General features: G+C 45.6%; 1 protein-coding gene and 1 long non-coding RNA gene across 11 annotated transcripts in view; one reads left to right on the top strand and one right to left on the bottom strand.

Moving 5' to 3' along the window:
• Window positions 1-23,337, top strand: part of LOC115107705 (protein 4.1-like) — a 100,794-nt gene that overhangs the window by 65,911 nt on the left and 11,546 nt on the right. For 5 of the 10 annotated variants that reach the window (XR_010460861.1, XM_029631259.2, XM_029631253.2 and 2 more), the window contains exons 6-14: window positions 3,967-4,042; window positions 5,025-5,243; window positions 6,505-6,592; window positions 7,720-7,872; window positions 8,189-8,286; window positions 13,007-13,179; window positions 15,536-15,633; window positions 18,325-18,378; window positions 18,513-18,545. Coding sequence is in view for 9 of the 10 variants with exons in the window: in XM_029631259.2 (XP_029487119.1) it covers window positions 3,967-4,042; window positions 5,025-5,243; window positions 6,505-6,592; window positions 7,720-7,872; window positions 8,189-8,286; window positions 13,007-13,179; window positions 15,536-15,633; window positions 18,325-18,378; window positions 18,513-18,545 (992 nt within the window). In the remaining variant the exon portion in view is untranslated. Of the gene's footprint in view, window positions 1-3,966; window positions 4,043-5,024; window positions 5,244-6,504; window positions 6,593-7,719; window positions 7,873-8,188; window positions 8,287-13,006; window positions 13,180-15,535; window positions 15,634-18,324; window positions 18,379-18,512; window positions 18,546-19,132; window positions 19,196-23,337 lie in introns of all 10 variants that reach the window. The other 5 variants (XM_029631258.2, XM_029631257.2, XM_029631254.2 and 2 more) reach the window with 2 other exon arrangements.
• On the bottom strand, window positions 5,310-17,185 carry LOC135564291 (uncharacterized). Its single transcript, XR_010460862.1, has 2 exons — window positions 16,102-17,185; window positions 5,310-6,330 (listed from the first exon to the last, which is right to left on the bottom strand). It is a non-coding gene; the product is annotated as an uncharacterized LOC135564291 (long non-coding RNA).

Raw genomic sequence — 23,337 nt, 5'->3', positions numbered from 1 at the left:
ACATGCCTCTTGTGTCTGAGCCGTTGAATTGAGATTCTACTTTGTCTCTGTACTGACGCTTAGCTTGTTTAATAGCCTTGCGGAGGGAATAGCTGCACTGTTTGTATTCTGTCATGTTGCCAGACACCTTGCCCTGATTAAAAGCAGTGGTTCGCGCTTTCAGTTTCACGCGAATGCTGCCATCAATCCACGGTTTCTGGTTAGGGAATGTTTTTATCGTTGCTATGGGAACGACATCTTCAACGCACGTTCTAATGAACTCGCACACCGAATCAGCGTATTCGTCAATATTTTTACCTGACGCAATACGAAACATGTCCCAGTCCACGTGATGGAAGCAGTCTTGGAGTGTGGAGTCAGCTTGGTCTGACCAGCGTTGGACAGACCTCAGCGTGGGAGCCTCTTTAAGTTTCTGCCTGTAGGCAGGGATCAACAAAATGGAGTCGTGGTCAGCTTTTCCGAAAGGGGGCGGGGCAGGGCCTTATATGCGTCGCGGAAGTTAGAGTAACAATGATCCAAGGTTTTACCACCCCTGGTTGCGCAATCGATATGCTGATAAAATGTAGGGAGTCTTGTTTTCAGATTAGCTTTGTTAAAATCCCCAGCTACAATGAATGCAGCCTCCGGATAAATGGTTTCCAGTTTGCAAAGAGTTAAATAAAGTTCGTTCAGAGCCATCGATGTGTCTGCTTGGGGGGGGGGGATATATACGGCTGTGATTATAATCGAAGAGAATTCTCTTGGAAGATAATGCGGTCTACATTTGATTGTGAGGAATTCTAAATCAGGTGAACAGAAGTCAAACAAGTGCAAATTATGGTCAGTAAAGAGAACTTTAAGCTTGTCTCTCAATTCAAAAAAAGACTTCTCAATACTTTGCCCTTTGATAACCAGCATGCTTGAAGGCCAGCATCCCGGAGTCGCCTTTTCACTGTTGACGTTGAGACTGGTGTTTTGCGGGTATTGTTTAATGAAGCTGCCAGTTGAGGACTTGTGAGTCATCTGTTTTTAAACTAGACACACTAATGTACTTGTCCCCTTGCTCTTTTGTGTACTGGGGACTCCCACTCTTTCTATTCTGTTTATGGCCAGTTTGTGCTGTTCTGTGAAGGGAGTAGTACACAGCATCGTACGAGATCTTCAGTTTCTTGCATGGAATAGCCTTATCTCAGAACAAGAATAGACTGACGAGTTTCAGAAGAAAGATCTCTGTTTCTGGCCATTTTGAGCCTGTAATCGAACCCACAAATGCTGATGCTCCAGATACTCAACTGGTCTAAAGAAGGCCAGTTTTATTGCTTCTTTAATCAGGGCAACAGTATTCAGCTGTGCTTTCATAATTGCGAAAGGGTTTTCTAATGATCAATTAGCCTTTTTAAAATTATGAACTTGGATTAGCTAACACTACGTGCCATTGGAACACAGGAGTGATGGTTGCTGATAATGGGCCTCTGTACGCCTATGTAGATATTCCACAAATCTGCCATTTCCAGCTACAATAGCCATTTACAACATGAACAATGTCTACACTATTTCTGATCCATTTGATATTTTAATGGACAAAAAATATATATATTTCAAAAACAAGGACATTTCTAAGTGACCGACCCCCAAACTTTTGAACAGTAGTCTATATATTTTTTTAAATGTGATTCACATTTTTATTTGGCGTGCCCCCGAACAGCATTGCGCGTACCTCTGGGGGTATTGCTGCTTGTGGATATGATTCTATGATATGGCACTCCCCTCCCAATTCCATTTCATGCAAGCTGCTGTGCCTGTGTGCCCTGTAATAGCACTCTATAGTGTGTGTGTGTGTGGTACTAGGGAATGGAGGCTAGCCTATCACATGAATTGAGGCCTCAGCTCAGACCCATTTATCTTCAGCCTGTGACTCAGACTGGAACGTTTCAAGGATAATTGAAAATCAAAAAATAGGCCAGAGATGAGGGGGAGACTGAAATCCCATGTCACACCACCACAGCTGACTTTTTGAAGGTCATCTTTATAAAAACGCTTACTTTGTAAGAGTCTGCCCATGAATGCTCACTTAGAAAATTACCCTGATTTCCAAAGCTGTTTCTGTGCTAGATGACACCAGTTTTTTTGCTCCTTGCTTCCTCAAACGGTCACTGATCTCTCCGCTCGGTCTGGCCAAAGGACAATGGCTACAATATGACCACAGTTGTAACAGGAGAGGAACAGTGGCAGTTTAGTTTGTGGGGTAATTTTGGGAATTCCTCTTTAATAACATATCCTGTATCCCATGCCCGCACTAAGCATGTGTGAATTTGGCATGGTTTTCCTTCTTGTGTTTTGTAGATTTAAAAAGGGGGGGGGAAGAGCATTGTTTTTCTATGATTTTCCTTGAATTCTCGATGTTGTGCAGACTTGAAAAGAGAAATGAATTAATCCCCTAATGTCATTTTCTCCGCACAGTCAATGAAATTCCTTCCTTGCCTGGCTCTAATTCCTTATGTTCCTTCTCATGAGGCCTTCTCTAAGGTTCTGGGAAGAATGAAAAGCAGAGCCATTCAGTTCTGCAGCAAAACAAATGGCCCGCATGGAATCCCTATATGATTACTCTGTTCAAGCATACTGTCCAGACCAGTTAAACTCACTCACCTGCAGATAGACCAAAAGGATATTACTCTCACTCTCCACTGATGAGCAGACACAGAAAACCTCTTATTTCAATATCCCTTTTCTGGATGAAAAAGCCTGAATTCCTCATGTTTTGGAACATACATTTCAGGGAAAGAGAGTGGGAAGACCATTTTAAGTCTTATGTCAGGACACGGTGGATATTTGTTGTAAATTGAGCCATTGCATAACATCATGTCTCCCACCCAGAGGGTGAGAGACTGTGATCATCATCCATCTCTTCTCTCCCCGGTGTAATCAGGATAGCGCAACCCCCCCCCCCCGACCCACCCCTTCTCTCTCTTTCTCTCTTAGTTAGCGGTTGCTAGGTGACAACCAGCCCTACCCTAATGCTGACGAGGCTCTAGGCATTGCCACATAAAGCCAGTGGTCTGTGACTGGACACACACACAGAGTTGCGTAGGTAGTGTGTATTAGCACTGCTAATCCTGTCTCATCTCACATGGCGGCTCTCTTATCGCTGACAACAGGAAGTATAACATGGAGCCCTGCAAAGGGCTCTTAAGCCCATCTGGCCCCCATTTGACCCCAACACTAGTAGTCTCTATATAAAAAGTAGGCTACTACTAGAAAGTAGATTGCTTTTGTAAAAGTGAATCCATATCATAATTTAGTGTTGAAGATTTGACGTTGATTTTAAAACCCCTTTTGTGGGAGTTGAGTGTGTGGTTCTGAAATGTTTTCTGCTAGCTGGTTGAATCCAAATGTAGTCTATTTTACTGATAAAGTCCCCTCAGTGTGTCTAATGATGAATACTCAAAATGGAAAAGGAGTTTAATTTTAAAGGCCTTGTTTCTACTACCATTTTAGATTAGTCTCTGTGCACGACCAAATCAAAACGACTCCTCAGGCTGGCCCATGTCTTTCCAGGCTTGCTAAAACTTGCACTTCAAAGCCTCTCCTCGCAGGTCTTAGCTGTTGTGTAATTGCTTACAGCGCTCCTTCCCAGTGTGTTCTCTTCCTCTTTCCATCTCTTTGCCCCATCTCCCCCGTCTCTGCTTTCTCTCCCCCACCACACCCACACTCCTTACGGACAGTCGATGAGCACAGCTGTTCGAGCAAGCATGTGTTCTCTGGCTCGGGAAGATTCCACCATCACTTGTTTTTCTTTGTTGGTTATTTGACACTAAACTAATAATTGCTTTCCTCTACATACAGTACAAACGCTCACCCAAATGCTTAGCCGGAGTCACTTCTAGGCTTGAACACGTGGCCTGGCGCCTCAGAGGAATGTATAATATGTTGTGTTATGACAATGAAGGTGCATCTTTAAATCAGACGAGTCCTGTTCTCTCTCCACAGATCCCTCCTGGCAGTTAGCGTTCAATGTCAAGTTCTACCCTCCTGATCCGTCCCAGCTGACCGAGGATATTACCAGGTATTGTACTGTCCGTTTCATAAGGAAACAAAGGTCAAACAGCCACTCCTTTTCATTGTACATTTGATTGTTTGGCTTTATTGTGTTAGTCGTATAGCAATGAAATGATCTGCCCAGTTGTGCAAACACAGAATGTATGTATGCCACGCAGGTGGCCTGGAGCAGTCAATAACCTACAGTCTGTTAAAATGTTGCATTCACACTTCTGACATCTTTCCAGAGTATTTTGTACTCAGGAAATGTAAATAGTTGTACTGTTACGGTATCTACAGTACATGTTGTTTTTCGGCCAGCATGCACACGTAACTAACACATAAGAAAGCACTGTTATTCACTGTACAACTGTGAATATATAAACCTCTAATCCAGTAAAGGGAGCTGTAGTACTGTGCTGCACAGTAGTTGCACACCACAGCAGCAACATGCAGTAGACCCCTGGTCGATAAGGTCAGAAGAGCAGAGCACAAGGGGGAACGGTGTGCTGTACACGGAGTGTTCAATGTCCGTGTGTTCCCCCAGTGTCTCATCACACTCGGCTCTGAGCCCTCAGCGGGTCACTCCGGTTACTCCCTAATCTAGCGTAGAATGCCCTCTTTGATCGGAACCCGTCAAAAGGTTGCAGCAATATTGAATGCAGTGGAGCCGTCTTCAGCCTCCAGAGTTTAGTTTCAGCACAGCCCCAGATCCAAGGTCACAGGCAATCATCTCGCACACCTACCTTTTTTTCCCTCTCTCTCTCTCTGTGTGCCATTACCGCACATGCTATTTCTGCTGTTGTGAGTCTGCAGGCTGCTGCTGTACTGTAAGGCACAGGAAACCGCCCCCACACACCACGTTCACGTGCTGAATGTCAGATCTGAACTAGTGGATTAGTGTCATGATAAACATACAGACCAAATGTACAAAATCTATTTCATGCCCTTTGATCCCATCTCGCTCACTCTCTTTCTTCCCCTCCTCCCATCTCTCCATCTCCCTGTAGATATCTCCTGTGCCTTCAGCTGCGGCAGGACATAGTTTCGGGGCGTCTGCCCTGCTCCTTCGTCACCCACTCTCTGCTGGGTTCCTACTCCCTGCAGGCCGAGCTGGGAGATCACGACCCCGATGAGCAACGCCTCGACTACATCAGCGACTTCCAGTTTGCCCCCTCACAGACTAAGGAGATGGAGGAGAAGGTGGTAGAGCTCCACAAAACTCACAGGTCAGAGCCGTGTGGGGTTAAAGGGATAGTTCAGAGAACTATCCCTTTAAAGCAAGCAAGAGGAAGTGACACAAATCAAATCACATTTTATTGGCCACATACACATGGTTAGCAGATGTTAATGCGAGTGTAGCAAAATGCTTGTGCTTCTAGTTCCGACTACGATGTAATATCTAAAAAATAATCTAACAAATTCACAACAACTACATTATACACACAAATGTAAAGGGATGAATAGAATATGTACATATAAATATATGGATGAGCGATGGACGTGCGGCATAGGCAAGATGCAGTAGATGGTATAGAGTACAGTATATACATATGAGATGAGTAATGTAGGATTTGTAAACATTATTAAAGTGGCGTTATTTAAGGTGACTAGTGATACATTTTATTAAGTCCATTTATTTACGTGGCCAGAGATTTGAGTCTATGTTGGTAGCAGCCTCTATGTTAGCGATGGCTGTTTAACAGTCTGATGGCCTTGAGATAGAAGCTGTTTTTCAGTCTCTCGGTCCCAGATTTGATGCACCTGTACCGACCTCGCCTTCTGGATGATAGCGGGGTGAACAGGCAGTGACTCAGGTGGTTGTTGTCCTTGATGATCTTTTTGGCCTTCCTGTGATATCGGGTGCTGTAGGTGTCCTGGAGGGCAGGTAGTTTGCCCCCGGTGATGTGTTGTGCAGACCACACTACTCTCTGGAGAGCCTTGCGGTTGAGGGCGGTGCCATTGCCGAACAGGCGGTGATACAGCCTGACAGGATGCTCTCGATTGTGCGTCTAAACGCTTGAGTGTTTTTAGATGATAAGCCAAATTTCTTCAGCCTCCTGAGGTTGAGACGCTGTTGCGCCTTCATCACCACACTGTCTGTGTGGGTAGACCATTTCAGTTTGTCCGTGATGTGTAAGCCGAGGAACTTAACTTTCCACCTTCTCCGCTACTGTCCCGTCGATGTGGATAGGGAGGTGCTTCCTCTTCAGTTTTCTTGTAGTCCACGATCATCCCCTCTTCTGACACTGACATTGAAGTCATCACTGAAGGGGCCTCTAAAACCACCCGGCTGTGGGGACTGGGGAAAGACACCTGTGAGAAATTAGATTGGAAATTACCCCTGGCCTGTGATTACTAAACCCTGTGATTATCATATTTTGAATTCCCTGTTTTCAACATCTCCCATTTATCGATTGAATTATCATTGACTTGAACTTTTCACCTCTGTTTGTTTTGGATTGTTCTATGTTTTGTCTACCATTCTAGGGGGATGACTCCTGCTCAAGCAGATACCCAGTTCTTAGAAAACGCCAAGAAGTTGTCGATGTATGGTGTCGATCTCCACCATGCCAAGGTGACTGACACATGGCCCCAGGCACCGGGTTTTGAAATGTCCAATCCAACCAGAGATTTTGTTTAAGAAATCACTCCTGTATACATGTTTTGGGAAATACTAGGAAATACATTTGTGACGTTTATAAAATGCCCTGCAATGAGAAAATGTCAACCTCATAGCTGTAAAACAAACATGATTGAACTGTAAGTTCTTAACAAGGACACATAGCCTACTGGTCAGTATCCAAACTTAGTCATTTATCAAGGAACTGTTCTCCTACGCTCCATTCTTTGTGTATGGAAGTCTGTTGAAACTGTGAGAGCACACAGGACTCAGGGAGGCCCCTTTGATGTAGTGTGCAGTGAGGGGAAGAGAGGCAGGCAGAAAACACAAAGCCAAAGCAGAAAGTGCATCAGCTGTACAAATACATGTGGTGGAGTCGGAGCTCTTTTCACTGGGCCGTCTGCATGGGAACAGCCCTGTGGAATGAACCATTCTCTCTCCCGGTGGACTGGACATGGGTTGAAAATACTCACAGAAATGTTCTGTTGGTCTAGAGCACAGAGGGGGATGGCGAGAAGGGGGCGTTAGGGAGAGGACGAGAGAGGGGGGGGCAGTTCCCAACCGTCAGTAATTAGTGAGAAAAGTGCATGTCAGGCCCTTATGTCCTCTCTCTTTCAGTAGGTAGGCAGACAGCCACGTACAAGGGTTGTGTGGAGAAGCATGTCATGGCCATGGGGAGTGAGAGGGGGTGGTTGAAAGCCATGCATTGGTGTCAAATAGTTGCCATGCCCATCAGCGGCGATGGATTTTCCTCCTCGTTTTACAGTTTGATACACAAATCAATAGCCACTCAGTATCAAACTATCCATATGTCCCAGACTTAAAATACCCTTTATGGCATCATGCAAGTTCGATAACGTTACCATTGAGTTATGGTGGGATGATTGCATATCCAGCCTTATTCAATTGTATGTCATCTTATTCCATTGTGAGCCTTGGCAATATTATAAATATTCTGGACTGAAATCTGAGAACGTTGTCTGTTCTCTATCCATGTTGTCTGTACTGCTGTAAACGTGACTGTTTTCTGTTCATTATACTTTGCTGAACTGTTGCTTTGGCTGTTGTCTTTGTGTCTGCAGGACTCTGAGGGAGTGGACATCATGTTGGGAGTGTGTGCCAATGGCCTGCTGATCTACAAAGACCGACTCCGGATAAACCGCTTTGCCTGGCCAAAAATCCTCAAGATCTCCTACAAACGTAGCAACTTCTATATCAAAATCAGGCCGGGAGAGGTACAGAACTGCACCGCTCTCAGAGGAAAACAAGATATTTCCACAATTTACTCTTGTCCTTTCCAAAACCCACTCCAGAGATCAGCTGTAGGAAAGAGACTGTCATTGAGCCAAATACTGACAATGTTAGGACATGGTTTGATTGTGGAGATGGAAATGCTGACGTTTAGATATTTCTTTCTCAAGGCCCAATTCAAACTAGTTTTGTGGGGGGGGGGGGGGGTTGGTCCATATCTCGTTTTTTGTGGAGTATATGTTTTCTAGCTTGGCTAGTTCTTGTACTCGGGGGAACTCAGCTATATGCTCTGTCTTACAGACGGAGCAGTTTGAGAGCACCGTGGGCTTCAAGCTGCCCAACCACCGCTCTTCCAAGAGGGTCTGGAAGGTCTGCGTGGAGAATCACACCTTCTTCAGGTAACAATCACACTCTCCGCTCCCATGTCAACGACACCAACATAGGTTTAACCTCCAACTCACTGCCACAGACTCTAAAAGATGTCTGAACCAGGAAGAACTAGTGTGTTAGGTCCTCTGAAGTCTGTTGTTTTTTAACGATTGCACCTTTCTTTATAGTGTTCTGTTCCTCCTTGCAACTTTATCTATAGGTCCTTTCTAACCTGTTGACTCTGTGAAATGTGTCTAAGCTAACACAGTTTGTCCTACCCCATGTCAGTGGGGAGTGTTAAATGCCCCCCCCCCACCCCCACCCTATGCACTTATTTGTTCAGGCAGCTTCTCTGTCTGAGGCCTAAAGCCATGGCCATTATCATGCGCTTAACTTCTTATGGTATAGGGGACGCTTGTATTTGTGGTACAGATGCAGCATCATCTTTTCCTACACTTAAATTGCCCTTGCCTAATGATTTGCGTCTCAAGTCCGGCTTGCAACTCTGCTATCCTCACCACAAGGCGATAGTAATCCTGTATATTAAGAGTACAGCGACTGCAATGAGAAGGCATCATGTTACTTAGTTTGTTTTGTTTTTTTTGCCCGGAGGAGGTCCTGTAGATCCATGTCCAGATGAAGCATCCGGGGTGAAAAAGTTGAATTAAAAAAGTTGTGTGAGGATAAAACTAAGACCTTGGTAAACTTGTTAAGTACCGAGTTTGATGAAATACTTAAAAGTAAAAAGCAAAAGTAAAAAGCAAAAGTTTGGCAGGTAGCCAAGTAGCAACAAACGGTACAGCAGTATGGAGACAATGCGGAAGTGTGTTGTATCACATAATAAATCCCTGCTGCGCATCTCATTATTTGACAGTTCGTAAGAGGATTGTCGGCACACTCCAAATTGAAACCAGATACGGCATGGAGATCCTCGGCTGTTTAATCGAGTTGTTATTCTTGGCATGGACAACGAGGAGGGGAGCCACAGCCTCAACAAACACAAAGCAACAATCACTCACTGCCTTGCTTTCAACCCAACCAGTAATATCCCAAAGCCCTGTAGCGCCGCTCTTTCTCCTCTCCTCTCATTCAGATCTTCTGTGTGCAAAAGAAACTCCTAGTAATTACTCCTTAATCTGTCAAATTTGAATTTCAAACACTGCCATCCACTTTAATGGTCTTGTATATTGATATCAATACCTATGAGGGCTTTTAACATCTCTAGGCTATGTGGGACTTTAGCGTCCCACCTGGCCAACATCCAGTGAGATTACAGAGCGCCAAATTCAAATACAGAAATACTCATTATAAATATTCACAAAACATATTTTACATAGGTTTAAAGATTAACTTCTTGTGAATCCAACCACGGTGTCAGATTTAAAAAATGCTTTATGGTGAAAGCATACTTTAAGATGATTTGAGAACATGGCCCAGCAGACAAATCATTACAAACAGTAACCAGCCAAGCAGAAGAGTTACACAACTCAGAAATAGAGAGAAAATTAATCCCTTACCTTTGATCTTCATATGGTTGCACTCAGAAGACATTCATTTACTCAATAAATGTTCCTTTTGTTCGATAAAGTCTCTTTATATCCAAAAACCTCGCGTTTTCTTCAGTAATCCACAGGCTCAAACTTAGTCAAAACAGGCAGGCAAAAAAATCAAAATTGTATCCGTAAAGTTCATAGAAACATGTCAAACGATGTTTATATTCAAGCCTCAGGTTGTTTTTTAGCCTAAATCTATAATATTTCAACCGGACAATAACGTTGTCAATCTAAAAGGTAAACAAGAAAGGCACTCTCTCGGGATTGCGCATGAAAAAGCTCTGTGACACGTCAGGGTCCATTCATTCAGACTGGTTTTACTCCCTCATTTATCAGAATACTTTTATTTTTTTATATTTTTATTTCACCTTTATTTATCCAGGTAGGCTAGTTGAGAACAAGTTCTCATTTGCAACTGCGACCTGGCCAAGATAAAGCATAGCAGTGTGAGCAGACAACACAGAGTTACACATGGAGTAAACAATTAACAAGTAAATAACATAAAAGGACGGAAAAAAAGGGGAGTCTATATACATTGTGTGCAAAAGGCATGAGGAGGTAGGCGAATAATTACAATTTTGCAGATTAACACTGGAGTGATAAATGATCAGATGGTCATGTACAGGTAGAGATATTGGTGTGCAAAAGAGCAGAAAAGTAAATAAATAAAAACAGTATGGGGATGAGGTAGGTAAAAATGGGTGGGCTATTTGCCGATAGACTATGTACAGCTGCAGCGATCGGTTAGCTGCTCAGATAGCAAATGTTTGAAGTTGGTGAGGGAGATAAAAGTCAGCGATTTTTGCAATTCGTTCCAGTCACAGGCAGCAGAGAACTGGAACGAAAGGCGGCCAAATGAGGTGTTGGCTTTAGGGATGATCAGTGAGATACACCTGCTGGAGCGCGTGCTACGGATGGGTGTTGCCATCGTGACCAGTGAACTGAGATAAGGCGGAGCTTTACCTAGCATGGACTTGTAGATGACCTGGAGCCAGTGGGTCTGGTGACGAATATGTAGCGAGGGCCAGCCGACTAGAGCGTACAAGTCGCAGTGGTGGGTGGTATAAGGTGCTTTAGTGACAAAACGGATGGCACTGTGATAAACTGCATCCAGTTTGCTGAGTAGTGTTGGAAGCAATTTTGTAGATGACATCGCCGAAGTCGAGGATCGGTAGGATAGTCAGTTTTACTAGGGTAAGTTTGGCGGCGTGAGTGAAGGAGGCTTTGTTGCGGAATAGAAAGCCGATTCTTGATTTGATTTTCGATTGGAGATATGAGTCTGGAAGGAGAGTTTACAGTCTAGCCAGACACCTAGGTACTTATAGATGTCCACATATTCAAGGTTGGAACCATCCAGGGTGGTGATGCTGGTCAGGCGTGCGGGTGCAGGCAGCGAACGGTTGAAAAGCATGCATTTGGTTTTACTAGCGTTTAAGAGCAGTTGGAGGCCACGGAAGGAGTGTTGTATGGCATTGAAGCTCGTTTGGAGGTTAGATAGCACAGTGTCCAAGGACTGGCCGGAAGTATATAGAATGGTGTCGTCTGCGTAGAGGTGGATCAGGGAATCGCCCGCAGCAAGAGCAACATCATTGATATATACAGAAAAAAGAGTCGGCCCAAGGATTGAACCCTGTGGCACCCCCATAGAGACTTCCAGAGGACCGGACAGCATGCCCTCCAATTTGACACACTGAACTCTGTCTGCAAAGTAATTGGTGAACCAGGCAAGGCAGTCATCCGAAAAACCGAGGCTGCTGAGTCTGCCGATAAGAATATGGTGATTGACCGAGTCGAAAGCCTTGGCAAGGTCGATGAAGACGGCTGCACAGTACTGTCTTTTATCGATGGCGGTTATGATATCGTTTAGTACCTTGAGCTTGGCTGAGGTGCACCCGTGACCGGCTCGGAAACCAGATTGCACAAGCCCGAAACAATTTCTAAAGACTGTTGCCATCTAGTGGAAGGCATAGGAACTGCAATTTTGAGTCCTAATTCAATGGATACTGTAATGGCATTGAATAGAAAACAAAAAAAAAAAGAAAAAACTACTTCCTGAATGGATTTTTCTCAGGTTTTCGCCAGCCAAATCAGTTCTGTTATACTCAGACACTATTTTAACAGTTTTGGAAACTTTAGGGTTTTCTATCCAAATCTACCAGTTATATGCATATCATATCTTCTGGGCCCTAGTAGCAGGCTGTTTAATTTGGGCATGCTTTTCATCCAAAATTCTGAATGCTACCCCCAACCCTAGAGAAGTTCAATTGTCCCGCTTATTAGCAATTGGGTCCGAAGAGTGGCTTTTCTTGGGCTGTATTGTGAGGGCATGATGTCATGACAGACCCCAGCCCTGGCTGGGCTGGGATGGAGGTCATGCTGGGATGCTGAGATCATAATGGGATCCACAGACACCCTGACATCCCAGCAGCACACCTAGGGCCAGTGTGTTTAAATGGGGTTGAAATCAGCCCTAGCCTGCATGCCCTAGTCTGCCTGTATAACAGCAGAGAGCAGAGCCTTGGAGAGGACCCCAGTATGGCTTAACCTGACACCACTAGAAAGATGCCAGAGACATCTGGACCCCAGCCTGCCGCTCCCTCAGGCTGTGCACATACGTGTGTGTGTGTGTGTGTGTGTGTGTGTGTGTGATAAATGTCTGAGTGAGGGGCCCTGCAAAGCAAATGGGAGGAGATGGGCGGACAGGAAAGCCCTGTCTCCATAGGAGATTAAGGATAGGGGCAGGGACGATTTTGAATATCTAGCCTCAAACACAGCTGTTACTCAGAGCCAGCGAAGGAGAATAGGAGACTGCTTACTGTTCGGCGCCCAGAGTTTGATGTGGTTTACAGCTCATGTTCACGTACGGTCACTGACAAACAATGAGACTGTTGAACGGATCCCTTTTACCTAGGTCTTCATGACTCATTCATAATCTCTGCATTTACACACAGAGATAGCTAGGTTTATCACTTCCACCTGTGGTTATCCTAGGTCACAGGCAGGACAAAAACATACATTTTTTTAATTATAGTGAAAAAAGACAGTACTCTTTATCTATATAGCCTCACTGTCATCCAGTAACCTGAAATAACATATCCACATGGAGTTTACACACTGCACCAAATACTGTATATGATACAGTATTTGTTTGTTTTCAGAATAGTTTCATTTTATTTTGGTCCTATTCTCACTCCAGGTTGATGACTCAAGAAGCACCCACTAAAGCCAAGTTCCTCACACTGGGCTCTAAATTCCGCTACAGTGGGCGGACCCAGGCCCAAACACGACAGGCCAGCACCCTCATCGACAGGCCGGCACCCTACTTCGAGCGCACCTCCAGCAAGCGCATCTCACGAAGCCTGGATGGAGGTAGGCAGTGGCACTAGACAACACACACACACAGTTGGGATTTGGGTTGATGTATTGTTATGCCCAGTGCCCACTACCTTGGACTATGGGCAGCGCTGGTATTCTGGTAATGAGTACAGTATGAGTCAGTCCATAGCTGTCTCTGCAGGCGAGGAGATGAGTGTTACTCAGTGGAGCATAGCCTCTGATTCTGCAGCAGCCGGTCTCTTTGTGATCATGAGAGGGTTCTCATTCAGTCAGCTCAGTGCAGACACCGTAGGGGGTCCGTCACAGAACCACAGGCTACCTCAGCCCTGCCATCAAAGAGACATTTAGATAAACTGCTGAAGAAACACTCCCATAACAGTGAGCGAGAGAAGTAGATAAAGTAACAAAGGACCCGCAGGATCAGAGGAAAACCATTACCGTGAGATATACAGAAAAGGCCCCGTTCCGTGACAACGCTCATCAACGTGCCTCAGCATGCATTCTGTTCCCCCGCCAACCATTAAAGTTTAGAGGGAACAAACCACTATCCTCCTCGTTTTAGTCAGCTCAAACTGTCTGGTGAGCTGAACTGTGCTGGTTTTGCATTTAGCCAAACATGTTACAATGACTAGGGATGAACATTCCTATAGCCTACTATGAGGCTATTTCTCTTTTCCAAGTGTTTTTAGAAGAACCATTTTGCAGTGTCCTGTGCAACGTCAGTTAGTGTTTAGCTGTAGGCTTGGCACATTCCCCCACTGTCATTGCTATTGCCTATATACGGGAAATGGCTCTAACATCTTTCCCTTTGTTGGAACTTTGGGAAGGACTGTGGATGAAACTGGACTCGTTCTTTTTGACCAGGGGATTTCAATGTGTTTCTATGACTAGACCCAGGCGGTGTATGTTACATTGTACATTTAACATGGGAAAGAAACAGTGCCACTAAAACCTTAACAAGCATGAAGGATGTTCTCAGGCCAAGGTCCATGTGAATTTGTAAGCCTATTTTCCACCATAAAAGCATTCTAGAAATTGCTCTGAGCAAAACCTAGTGTCTTTGTGTGATGTGGGGAATTAGACTAAAATACAGTAATACTGGACTGGCCCAGCTGCTATGCAGATTAAATGCGGGTGATGGTGTAGCTGAAAGTGAAGTAGTAATTAAATGGCGAAGCTTGAAAATGTAAAGATTAGTGTGTTATATTGACTGTTCAGTTTTTTGCTTCCAACTTCAGCAGCACAAATCTAGGAGGAGAATCCTAGATGAACATGAGTCACCAAAGGAATGCCAATCTCGATACTTTACTTTGCCATGAATAGCCTACCATAACATTTAGCAAGATGAGGGCTTTCGCCTTTCTTCCCTCTCTGTCTAGCTTGTAAATCTAGGATAACTCAACTCCGTCCCAAATACCCAATGTGTACTAGGGCCGGGCCATTCATTATTAAAGGGTTACTCGACTCACTCACGCTAACCTGGACCTGCTCTGGAATCCCTTTTCTTTGCTTCCTCACTCCTTCTTTCCCCTCCTGTATGTAGGGCCTCTCTGAGCCTCTTGATCATTCATCATCAGCCCAATGCAGTGTACTATTAATTCCCTCGCCTTCCTCTGTAGTAGAGGGAAAAATAAGAAGAGGGCGGGAGGGAACCATTTTGTTTTCTGACTGGCCAGCCGTCGAGACTTCGCTCTCTCCTCTGGCCCCTGACTATGGCCCCCAGAGCTTCAGATACAGCAGGTGTGAGACTGGGACTCTGAATGAGACAGGGGCTAGCCGAGGAGAATTTGTTCCTGATCTCTGGATAAATCCCTCTCCCCCTCCCAACACATGGCACAACAATACAGGGAGTGGCGGCTGTGCTGTGGGTGGCATGGTCAGTTACTGATGATATCAGGTTCCATATCAAACCCTTACTACTAAACCTCAAGAATCCATGACTACACCGCACCACTGTGTGTTGGCACTGCTAAATACACTACGGCTAGCATGACATGTCAATCATTACTGTAGTTTCACATAGACCTAGCATTTAGCCAAATAACTGATCCTGTGTAATTTCTCTGACCTCTGACCTCTTTCCATCTGAATAGCTATTGGACATAGGCATTTACTATACCAAAACAAATAGCCATGTCTGGTATGTACTATGAATCCATGCAATTATGGTCTTATCTCATCCACAAAAGGCGGGTACATTTAATTTTTATTGTTTTCATATGGTCCAGATTAAACTGTGCTCTGGGGTTAGAGCGCCCTCTGCTGGCCATGCATTGACATTAGCATGATGTGCTGAATTGAAGAGCTCTCTGAAGTATACATACATGAATGGAGAATATGAATGTTATATAAAGCTTGGATATGTGTCATCTTGTCTGTGCCCCTTCAGCGCCAGTGATCAACATGATCGAGGCCCAGGACTCGGCCCCCACCTCTGTGGGGAACGGCAGGGAGCCTGGCCTGGAACTCTCCTCTGACTCCTCCAAGGTGAGAGGAGGTAGCGGGATGATCTAACTCTATCTCTTGTCTTTCAAGGAAGAACCAAACATCTGACATCTGGAAATGAATAGTCTGTCTGACTAATGCCTAATAATTTTGTCTCAAAGGAAGTCAATTAATTATCTCCACTGTCTAGCTTAAATTTATTGACTTAATCTTGGTTTTGTCACCCCCCCCCCCACACTGTAGCACTGTGGAGTTGAATTAGCCAGAGCTATAGGATGACATTCTGAACTGTTTGCTTCGTACCATAACTCCTATTAGGAGAGTGTAAGACTCTTGACATGTGGGTGCTGTATAAAGGATCATATTCAGCCTTAACATAACAGTGACTTGTCCATAATGCAATATCATTATTTCATTATGGGGGGGGGCACTGTCTTAGTTGTACTAGGGGTAATGTACACCAATAGGATCCCCTCCTAACATTGTGATATTAATCGAGACTCCACTTACTGGATTCTTGCTCGGCGGATGTTGTCCTGCCATGGTCAGGGAAGATTTCTGGTTCTCTGGGGGGTTTACCTGGAAGTAAAAATTAAGGGGACAGGGCTAAAAGTAAGAGTTTTGAATTCAAATTGAATTGGAACAACCAGAGTTTAACTGTGCTATATCTCTAACTCAATCACAAAGACCTTCCTGTTTTTGGGTTGCTTTAGATTCTTCCCCTTCCTGTCATCTACTCTGACTTCTCTCTGCATCTGTCCACTAGTGTTCTCAGTTCTGATCCTGTTGTTGTACAGTTGTAGAATGCGCTTGACCCTCCTCCCCCAGAACCTCTTGGACCCACCCTTTGACCCCTGACCTCTCACTGCCCCCACTATGTGACCTCTTGTCTGCACCCGTGACCTGACACGTCTCACTAATGGTGTTTCTTTCTCCCCTCTTTTCCTGCGCACACATTCCTCTTACCGTTTTATTATTTTTCACACACATTTGTTTCTTCTTCTCTTGGTTGTGATTACTGCTTGTTTTTCCCTCTCACTGCTTCCTTCCCTGCATGGTGTCTACATGTGGCCTTCTCTCTCTTTCTCTACATGGGGGAAACGACGGGTTAATCACTGTGTAGTCAATCTTCATGTTCCCCCTGTCCTTATCCTCCTCCAACTCATCCATCCCTCCCATCCTGGACACCATCTCTGAGCTAGACGTTCTGTCCGACATCTCGGAGGACGACCCCCTGTCCTGGGGCCAGCTAGATGGGGACGGGGACTACCCGGGTATTTGGGATCCTGATTTTACCCCCCAGCAGCATGCAGACAGTTTGGCTGCAACAGGGCACTACCATCACCAGCCTCTAGAGGCCTTTCCTCCTCCCTCCCCCCTGGCCTGCAGCTCAGAGCCCCAGGAAGGGTCACCCGTCCAGGCCAATGATGTGGCTCAGTCCAGTCAGGGCTTCTCCGTGCTGGGGATGTTGATGGGCCTGGGCTTCCTGCCCTTCTCTCTGCTGGATGCGGATGGCTACCTCTGCTTCCCCAGCCTTCCCAAGGACTGTGCTGCCTGCTTGATCCCCTCGGGGCTGCAGCGCTACCTGCCCCTCTCCTCCCCCTCCCTGGTGCCCTCATTCATGTTCATCTTGGCTTTGCTGCTGTCTGCCTTCCAGTCCCTGGCTCTGGCTTTCCTCCTGGCCCTGCCCCTGGCCCTGTCGCTCTGCTACCTGGAGCATAAGGCACCTGTCCCCGCTCATCCCCCTGTGGCCACACCCTGCTCAGACACACACACTGACACACACACTTCCCTGCTGCAGGAAGAGCTGTGTGACCCCGCCGCCTGAATGGCACCATCTCATCACCCCCCTGCTTCTGTCAGCTCCTCCCACCCCTCACCTTAGCCAGCACGTCTGTGTTCTGCACTCCCTCCATCCCTGTTATATTTCACTCTCCTTTCTTCTTAAAACCCTTGATTTCTGTATAAAATTAGTAAATAGAATTTCAGTCTTTCGCCATTCTTTAGAAATCTTAAATGAGTTAAATACTATTATTATTAAATACTAATCACTCTTATTGTACCAGTATTGGCTGCTCTGTCATAAAAATAATTTAAACCTTTTTAGTGTTGTAAGATGATAATTCTTATTCCTGTGTCCCTATCTGTTTGGCTGTAAATGCCATAGTCATACACAGGTAGATTTAGTGTGTATATATATAGCTCTGTTTTCAAGTTAGTTTTGCGCTATAAGGATGTCATTGCCTGTGTTGCACCCCCTGTCCCATTCAGTGTTATTAGTCACCATTTAGTAGACCTGCGTTTCTGACATTTAGTACACCCGAGTTTCTGACATTTAGTACACCAGAGTTTCTGACATTTAGTACACCCGAGTTTCTGACATTTAGTACACCCGAGTTTCTGACATTTAGTACACCCGTGTTTCTGACATTTAGTACACCTGCGTTTCTGACATTTAGGCAACAATAAGAAACATAAAGTAGGAAATGACAGATGACACAAAACAGTTAAATCAGCTCTACACAGAAAAATGACCAGTATTCCGAGGCCAGCATGTGCACCGCCCCCATCTCATCAGGTCTCACTCTCATGTGGGCAGAGCCTGGGCGCTCCTCCCTCTGTCACATGACATTGCATCGTTAGGTGGTGCTGCTGGGAATCAGGCTTTTTCATCATCCATTTCACCTTTTCTTTTCCCTGACAAAAAACATTCCCACTACAAAAACCACGCAGGTAGAGGAGGAGCCTAGCGAAAGGGCGGCGGCCACACCTACTGAAGGCACTGAGGTCTGTGAGGGCAGTGGGCATCTTTACCATCATACTGCACCTTTTAAGAGTATTTGTAATACAGTGTATATACACGGAGCTCTGGGCAGTGCAGGTATCAAACTAACATGTCCTTTTCTTCTGGATGCTAACAGATGAAAAGAGATGAGCCAGACTCCTCCCAGCAGGTTGATTGATTAACTGTGATTGATTGTTTGATGGTGACTTTGTCTATAGATCATCTGGGCTTTTTTACATCTTCGCTGCTCTTTATTTTGTAACCTGGGTTTCACTTATCCTACAGGAATGTATGCTTTGTTTTTTGTATCTTTGTGCTGCTGCCACTGTGATCTGTGACGTGTATGGTTTTTCTCAACACACTGCTGTTCAACCACACGCCACCACAGCTGAACATGCTGAGGATAGGACATTGTTCTGGATGGGAAATTGTTCTGGATAGGCTTGCCTTAGCTGCAGCATTCTACGGATTAACACCCAAATAAGCTCTACCTTGTGAGGAGTAAATATTCTCTATCTCTACAGTATTATAGTTAATGACTACACAGCTAAGGTGATGTGTGGTTTAGACAGGGTCCATTCTGGTCTGCCCTGACCAGTAGTGGACGTCCAGTGTAGTTCTGTCCCAGTCTCCACAGCCTCTGCTCTGTAGTGGAACTGTCCTGACTGCACAGATTCTCACCTCTGGGCGCTTAGGCATTTTATTTCCTTTTTTATGTGTTTTTCACAAATGCGTCTTCATTTTTTGATTCCACAGAGCGGAAAGTTGAGAGTGCAGGGGGAAAATATATATGTCAGACATAGCAATTTAATGTTGGAGGTTGGTATGACTGTGATAACTATTGGCCCGTAACTAAAGGGAATCAAAGCCCAAGCCTGCGTCCTCTCTCTTGGCTCTTGTCCCAGGCTGTCTTCTCCAGTCTACCTTTCACTCTCAGGCTCTGTATCTCTGTGTGTGTTTGAACACCATTGCATGATTTTGCATGTGGGATGGGGTGCATGTCTGACCAAAAAGGGTTTATTGGGGCGAGGGGGAGTGCTGATGAACGCTCAACCTCTCCTGTTATTGAGTTGAAAATTGTTTTGGATATTTAGTATTTTCCGGGGATGTGTTTTTAACAGGACTAATGTTTCCCTCACCCAATAAGTGATTTTCCTGCTCTGGTTTGCTTGATTTAAGTTGTGAATTTGTAATGGTGATAACAAACTAAACCTACCCAGAGTGTTCTATAATCTCACACATTAGAAACGTGGAACTGTCATTAGTGCCCTTTTAAAATGATGTAATTACCAGAATGTCTTTAACCTCCTATAGTCGCTGTCTGCTGCCCCGCGTCTCAATCCACCGCATCCAGACCATGAGACATCCCGAAAATCGGTCTTCTCACAAAATGGTCTGTAGTGTCGGAACGGTTTGTCCTATTATTATGACCCTCTATGGAAAGATGAGACTCTCTCACAAACACGATTGTGTCTTGGGGCTCGTCTGAAGTCAACACAGCCGATCTGCCAACATTGGTCTGTAGCGTCCTAACAGTTTGGGCAACCAACTACCATGTGGAAAGGTGAGACTCTCACAAACACGCCCACAGGCCTTACAAGACTTGTCTGAAGGTCCCTCGATACTAGTTGCCGTACAGTACCAGTCAAAAGTTTGGATACACCTACTCATTCAAGGGTTTTTCTTTATTTTTACTATTTTCTACATTGTAGAATAATAGTGAAGACCTCAACTATGAAATAACTCATGGAATCATGTAACCAAAAAATCTATTTTATATTCTTCAAAGTAGCCACCCTTTGCCTTGATGACAGCTTTGCACACTCTTGGCATTCTCTCAACCAGCTTCATGAGGAATGCTTTTCCAACAGTCTTGAAGGAGTTCACACATGTTGAGCACTTGTTGGCTGCTTTTCCTTCACTCTGCGGTCCAACTCATCCCAAACTGATCTCTTGGCTACATAGCTGACGCACGCTGGACTGTCCATTAATCACGGTACTCCTTTCTGCTTTCTGCTTGTTTGTCTTACCTGTCGGCCCCGTTGCCTAGTCAACGCCATTTTACCTGCTGTTTGTTGTGCTAGCGGATTAGCCTCGCCTACTGTTTTTAGCTAGCTTTCCAAATTCAACACCTGTGATTACTGTATGCCTCGCTGTATGTCTCTCTCAGATGTCAATATGCCTTGTATACTGTTGTTCAGGTTAGTTATAATTGTTTTAGTTCACAATGGAGCCCCTAGACCCACTCTGCATACCCCTGTTACCTCCTTTGTCCCACCTCCCACACATGCGGTGACCTCACCCATTACAACCAGCATGTCCAGAGATACAACCTGTCTCATCATCACCCAGTGCCTGGGCTTACCTCCGCTGTACCCGCACCCCACCATACCCCTGTCTGTGCATTATGCCCTGAATATACTCTACCATGCCCAGAAACCTGCTCCTCTTATCCTCTGCCCCCAACGCTCTAGGCGACCAGTTTTGATAGTCTTTAGCCGCACCCTCATACTACTCCTTCTCTGTTCCGCGGGTGATGTGGAGGTAAACCCAGGCCCTGCATGTCCCCAGGTACCCTCATTTGTTGACTTCTGTGATCGAAAAAGCCTTGGTTTTATGCATGTCAACATCAGAAGCCTCCTCCCTAAGTTTGTTTTACTCACTGCTTTAGCACACTCTGCTAACCCTGATGTCCTTGCCGTGTCTGAATCCTGGCTCAGGAAGGCCACCAAAAATTCAGAGATTTCCATACCCAACTATAACATCTTCCGTCAAGATAGAACTACCAAAGGGGGCGGAGTTGCAGTCTACTGCAGAGATAGCCTGCAAAGTAATGTCATACTTTCCAGGTCCATACCCAAACAGTTCGAACTACTAATTTTGAAAATTACCCTCTCCAGAAATAAGTCTCTCACTGTTGCCGCCTGCTACCGGCCACCCTCAGCTCCCAGCTGTGCCCTGGACACCATTTGTGAATTGATCGCCCCCCATCTAGCTTCAGAGTTTGTTCTGTTAGGTGACCTAAACTGGGATATGCTTAACACCCCGGCAGTCCTACAATGTAAGCTAGATGCCCTCAATCTCACTCAAATCATCAAGGAACCCACCAGGTACAACCCTAACTCTGTGAACAAGGGCACCCTCATAGACGTCATCCTGACCAACTGGCCCTCCAAATACACCTCCGCTGTCTTCAACCAGGATCTCAGCGATCACTGCCTCATTGCCTGTATCCGCTACGGAGCCGCAGTCAAACGACCACCCCTCATCACTGTCAAACGCTCCCTAAAACACTTCTGTGAGCAGGCCTTTCTAATCGACCTGGCCCGGGTATCCTGGAAGGACATTGACCTCATCCCGTCAGTTGAGGATGCCTGGTCATTCTTTAAAAGTAACTTCCTCACCATTTTAGATAAGCATGCTCCGTTCAAAAAATGCAGAACCAAGAACAGATACAGCCCTTGGTTCACTCCAGACCTGACTGCCCTCGACCAGCACAAAAACATCCTGTGGCGGACTGCAATAGCATCGAATAGCCCCGTGATATGCAACTGTTCAGGGAAGTCAGGAACCAATACACGCAGTCAGTCAGGAAAGCTAAGGCCAGCTTCTTCAGGCAGAAGTTTGCATCCTGTAGCTCCAACTCCAAAAAGTTCTGGGACACTGTGAAGTCCATGGAGAACAAGAGTACCTCCTCCCAGCTGCCCACTGCACTGAGGCTAGGTAACACGGTCTCCACCGATAAATCCACGATTATCGAAAGCTTCAATAAGCACTTCTCAACGGCTGGCCATGCCTTCCGCCTGGCTACTCCAACCTCGGCCAACAGCTCCGCCCCCGCAGCTCCTCGCCCAAGCCTCTCCAGGTTCTCCTTTACCCAAATCCAGATAGCAGATGTTCTGAAAGAGCTGCAAAACCTAGACCCGTACAAATCAGCTGGGCTTGACAATCTGGACCCTCTATTTCTGAAACTATCTGCCGCCATTGTCGCAACCCCTATTACCAGCCTGTTCAACCTCTCTTTCATATCGTCTGAGATCCCCAAGGATTGGAAAGCTGCCGCAGTCATCCCCCTCTTCAAAGGGGGAGACACCCTGGACCCAAACTGCTATAGACCTATATCCATCCTGCCCTGCCTATCTAAGGTCTTGAAAGCCAAGTCAACAAACAGGTCACTGACCATCTCGAATCCCACCGTACCTTCTCCGCTGTGCAATCTGGTTTCCGAGCCGGTCACGGGTGCACCTCAGCCACGCTCAAGGTACTAAACGATATCATAACCGCCATCGATAAAAGACAGTACTGTGCAGCCGTCTTCATCGACCTCGCCAAGGCTTTCGACTCTGTCAATCACCATATTCTTATCGGCAGACTCAATAGCCTCGGTTTCTCGGATGACTGCCTTGCCTGGTTCACCAATTACTTTGCAGACAGAGTTCAGTGTGTCAAATCGGAGGGCATGCTGTCCGGTCCTCTGGCAGTCTCTATGGGGGTGCCACAGGGTTCAATTCTCGGGCCGACTCTTTTCTCTGTATATATCAATGATGTTGCTCTTGCTGCGGGCGATTCCCTGATCCACCTCTACGCAGACGACACCATTCTATATACTTTCGGCCCGTCATTGGACACTGTGCTATCTAACCTCCAAACGAGCTTCAATGCCATACAGCACTCCTTCCGTGGCCTCCAACTGCTCTTAAACGCGAGTAAAACCAAATGCATGCTTTTCAACCGATCGCTGCCTGCACCCGCATGCCCGACTAGCATCACCACCCTGGATGGTTCCGACCTTGAATATGTGGACATCTATAAGTACCTAGGTGTCTGGCTAGACTGCAAACTCTCCTTCCAGACTCACATCAAACATCTCCAATCGAAAATCAAATCAAGAGTCGGCTTTCTATTCCGCAACAAAGCCTCCTTCACTCACGCCGCCAAGCTTACCCTAGTAAAACTGACTA

The sequence above is a fragment of the Oncorhynchus nerka genome, linkage group LG24 (assembly GCF_034236695.1).
Source record: "Oncorhynchus nerka isolate Pitt River linkage group LG24, Oner_Uvic_2.0, whole genome shotgun sequence".
Taxonomy (NCBI): Eukaryota; Metazoa; Chordata; class Actinopteri; order Salmoniformes; family Salmonidae; genus Oncorhynchus; species Oncorhynchus nerka.
The sequence above is the reverse complement of the archived record's forward strand: the minus strand, read 5'-3'. Positions and strand labels throughout refer to the sequence as shown.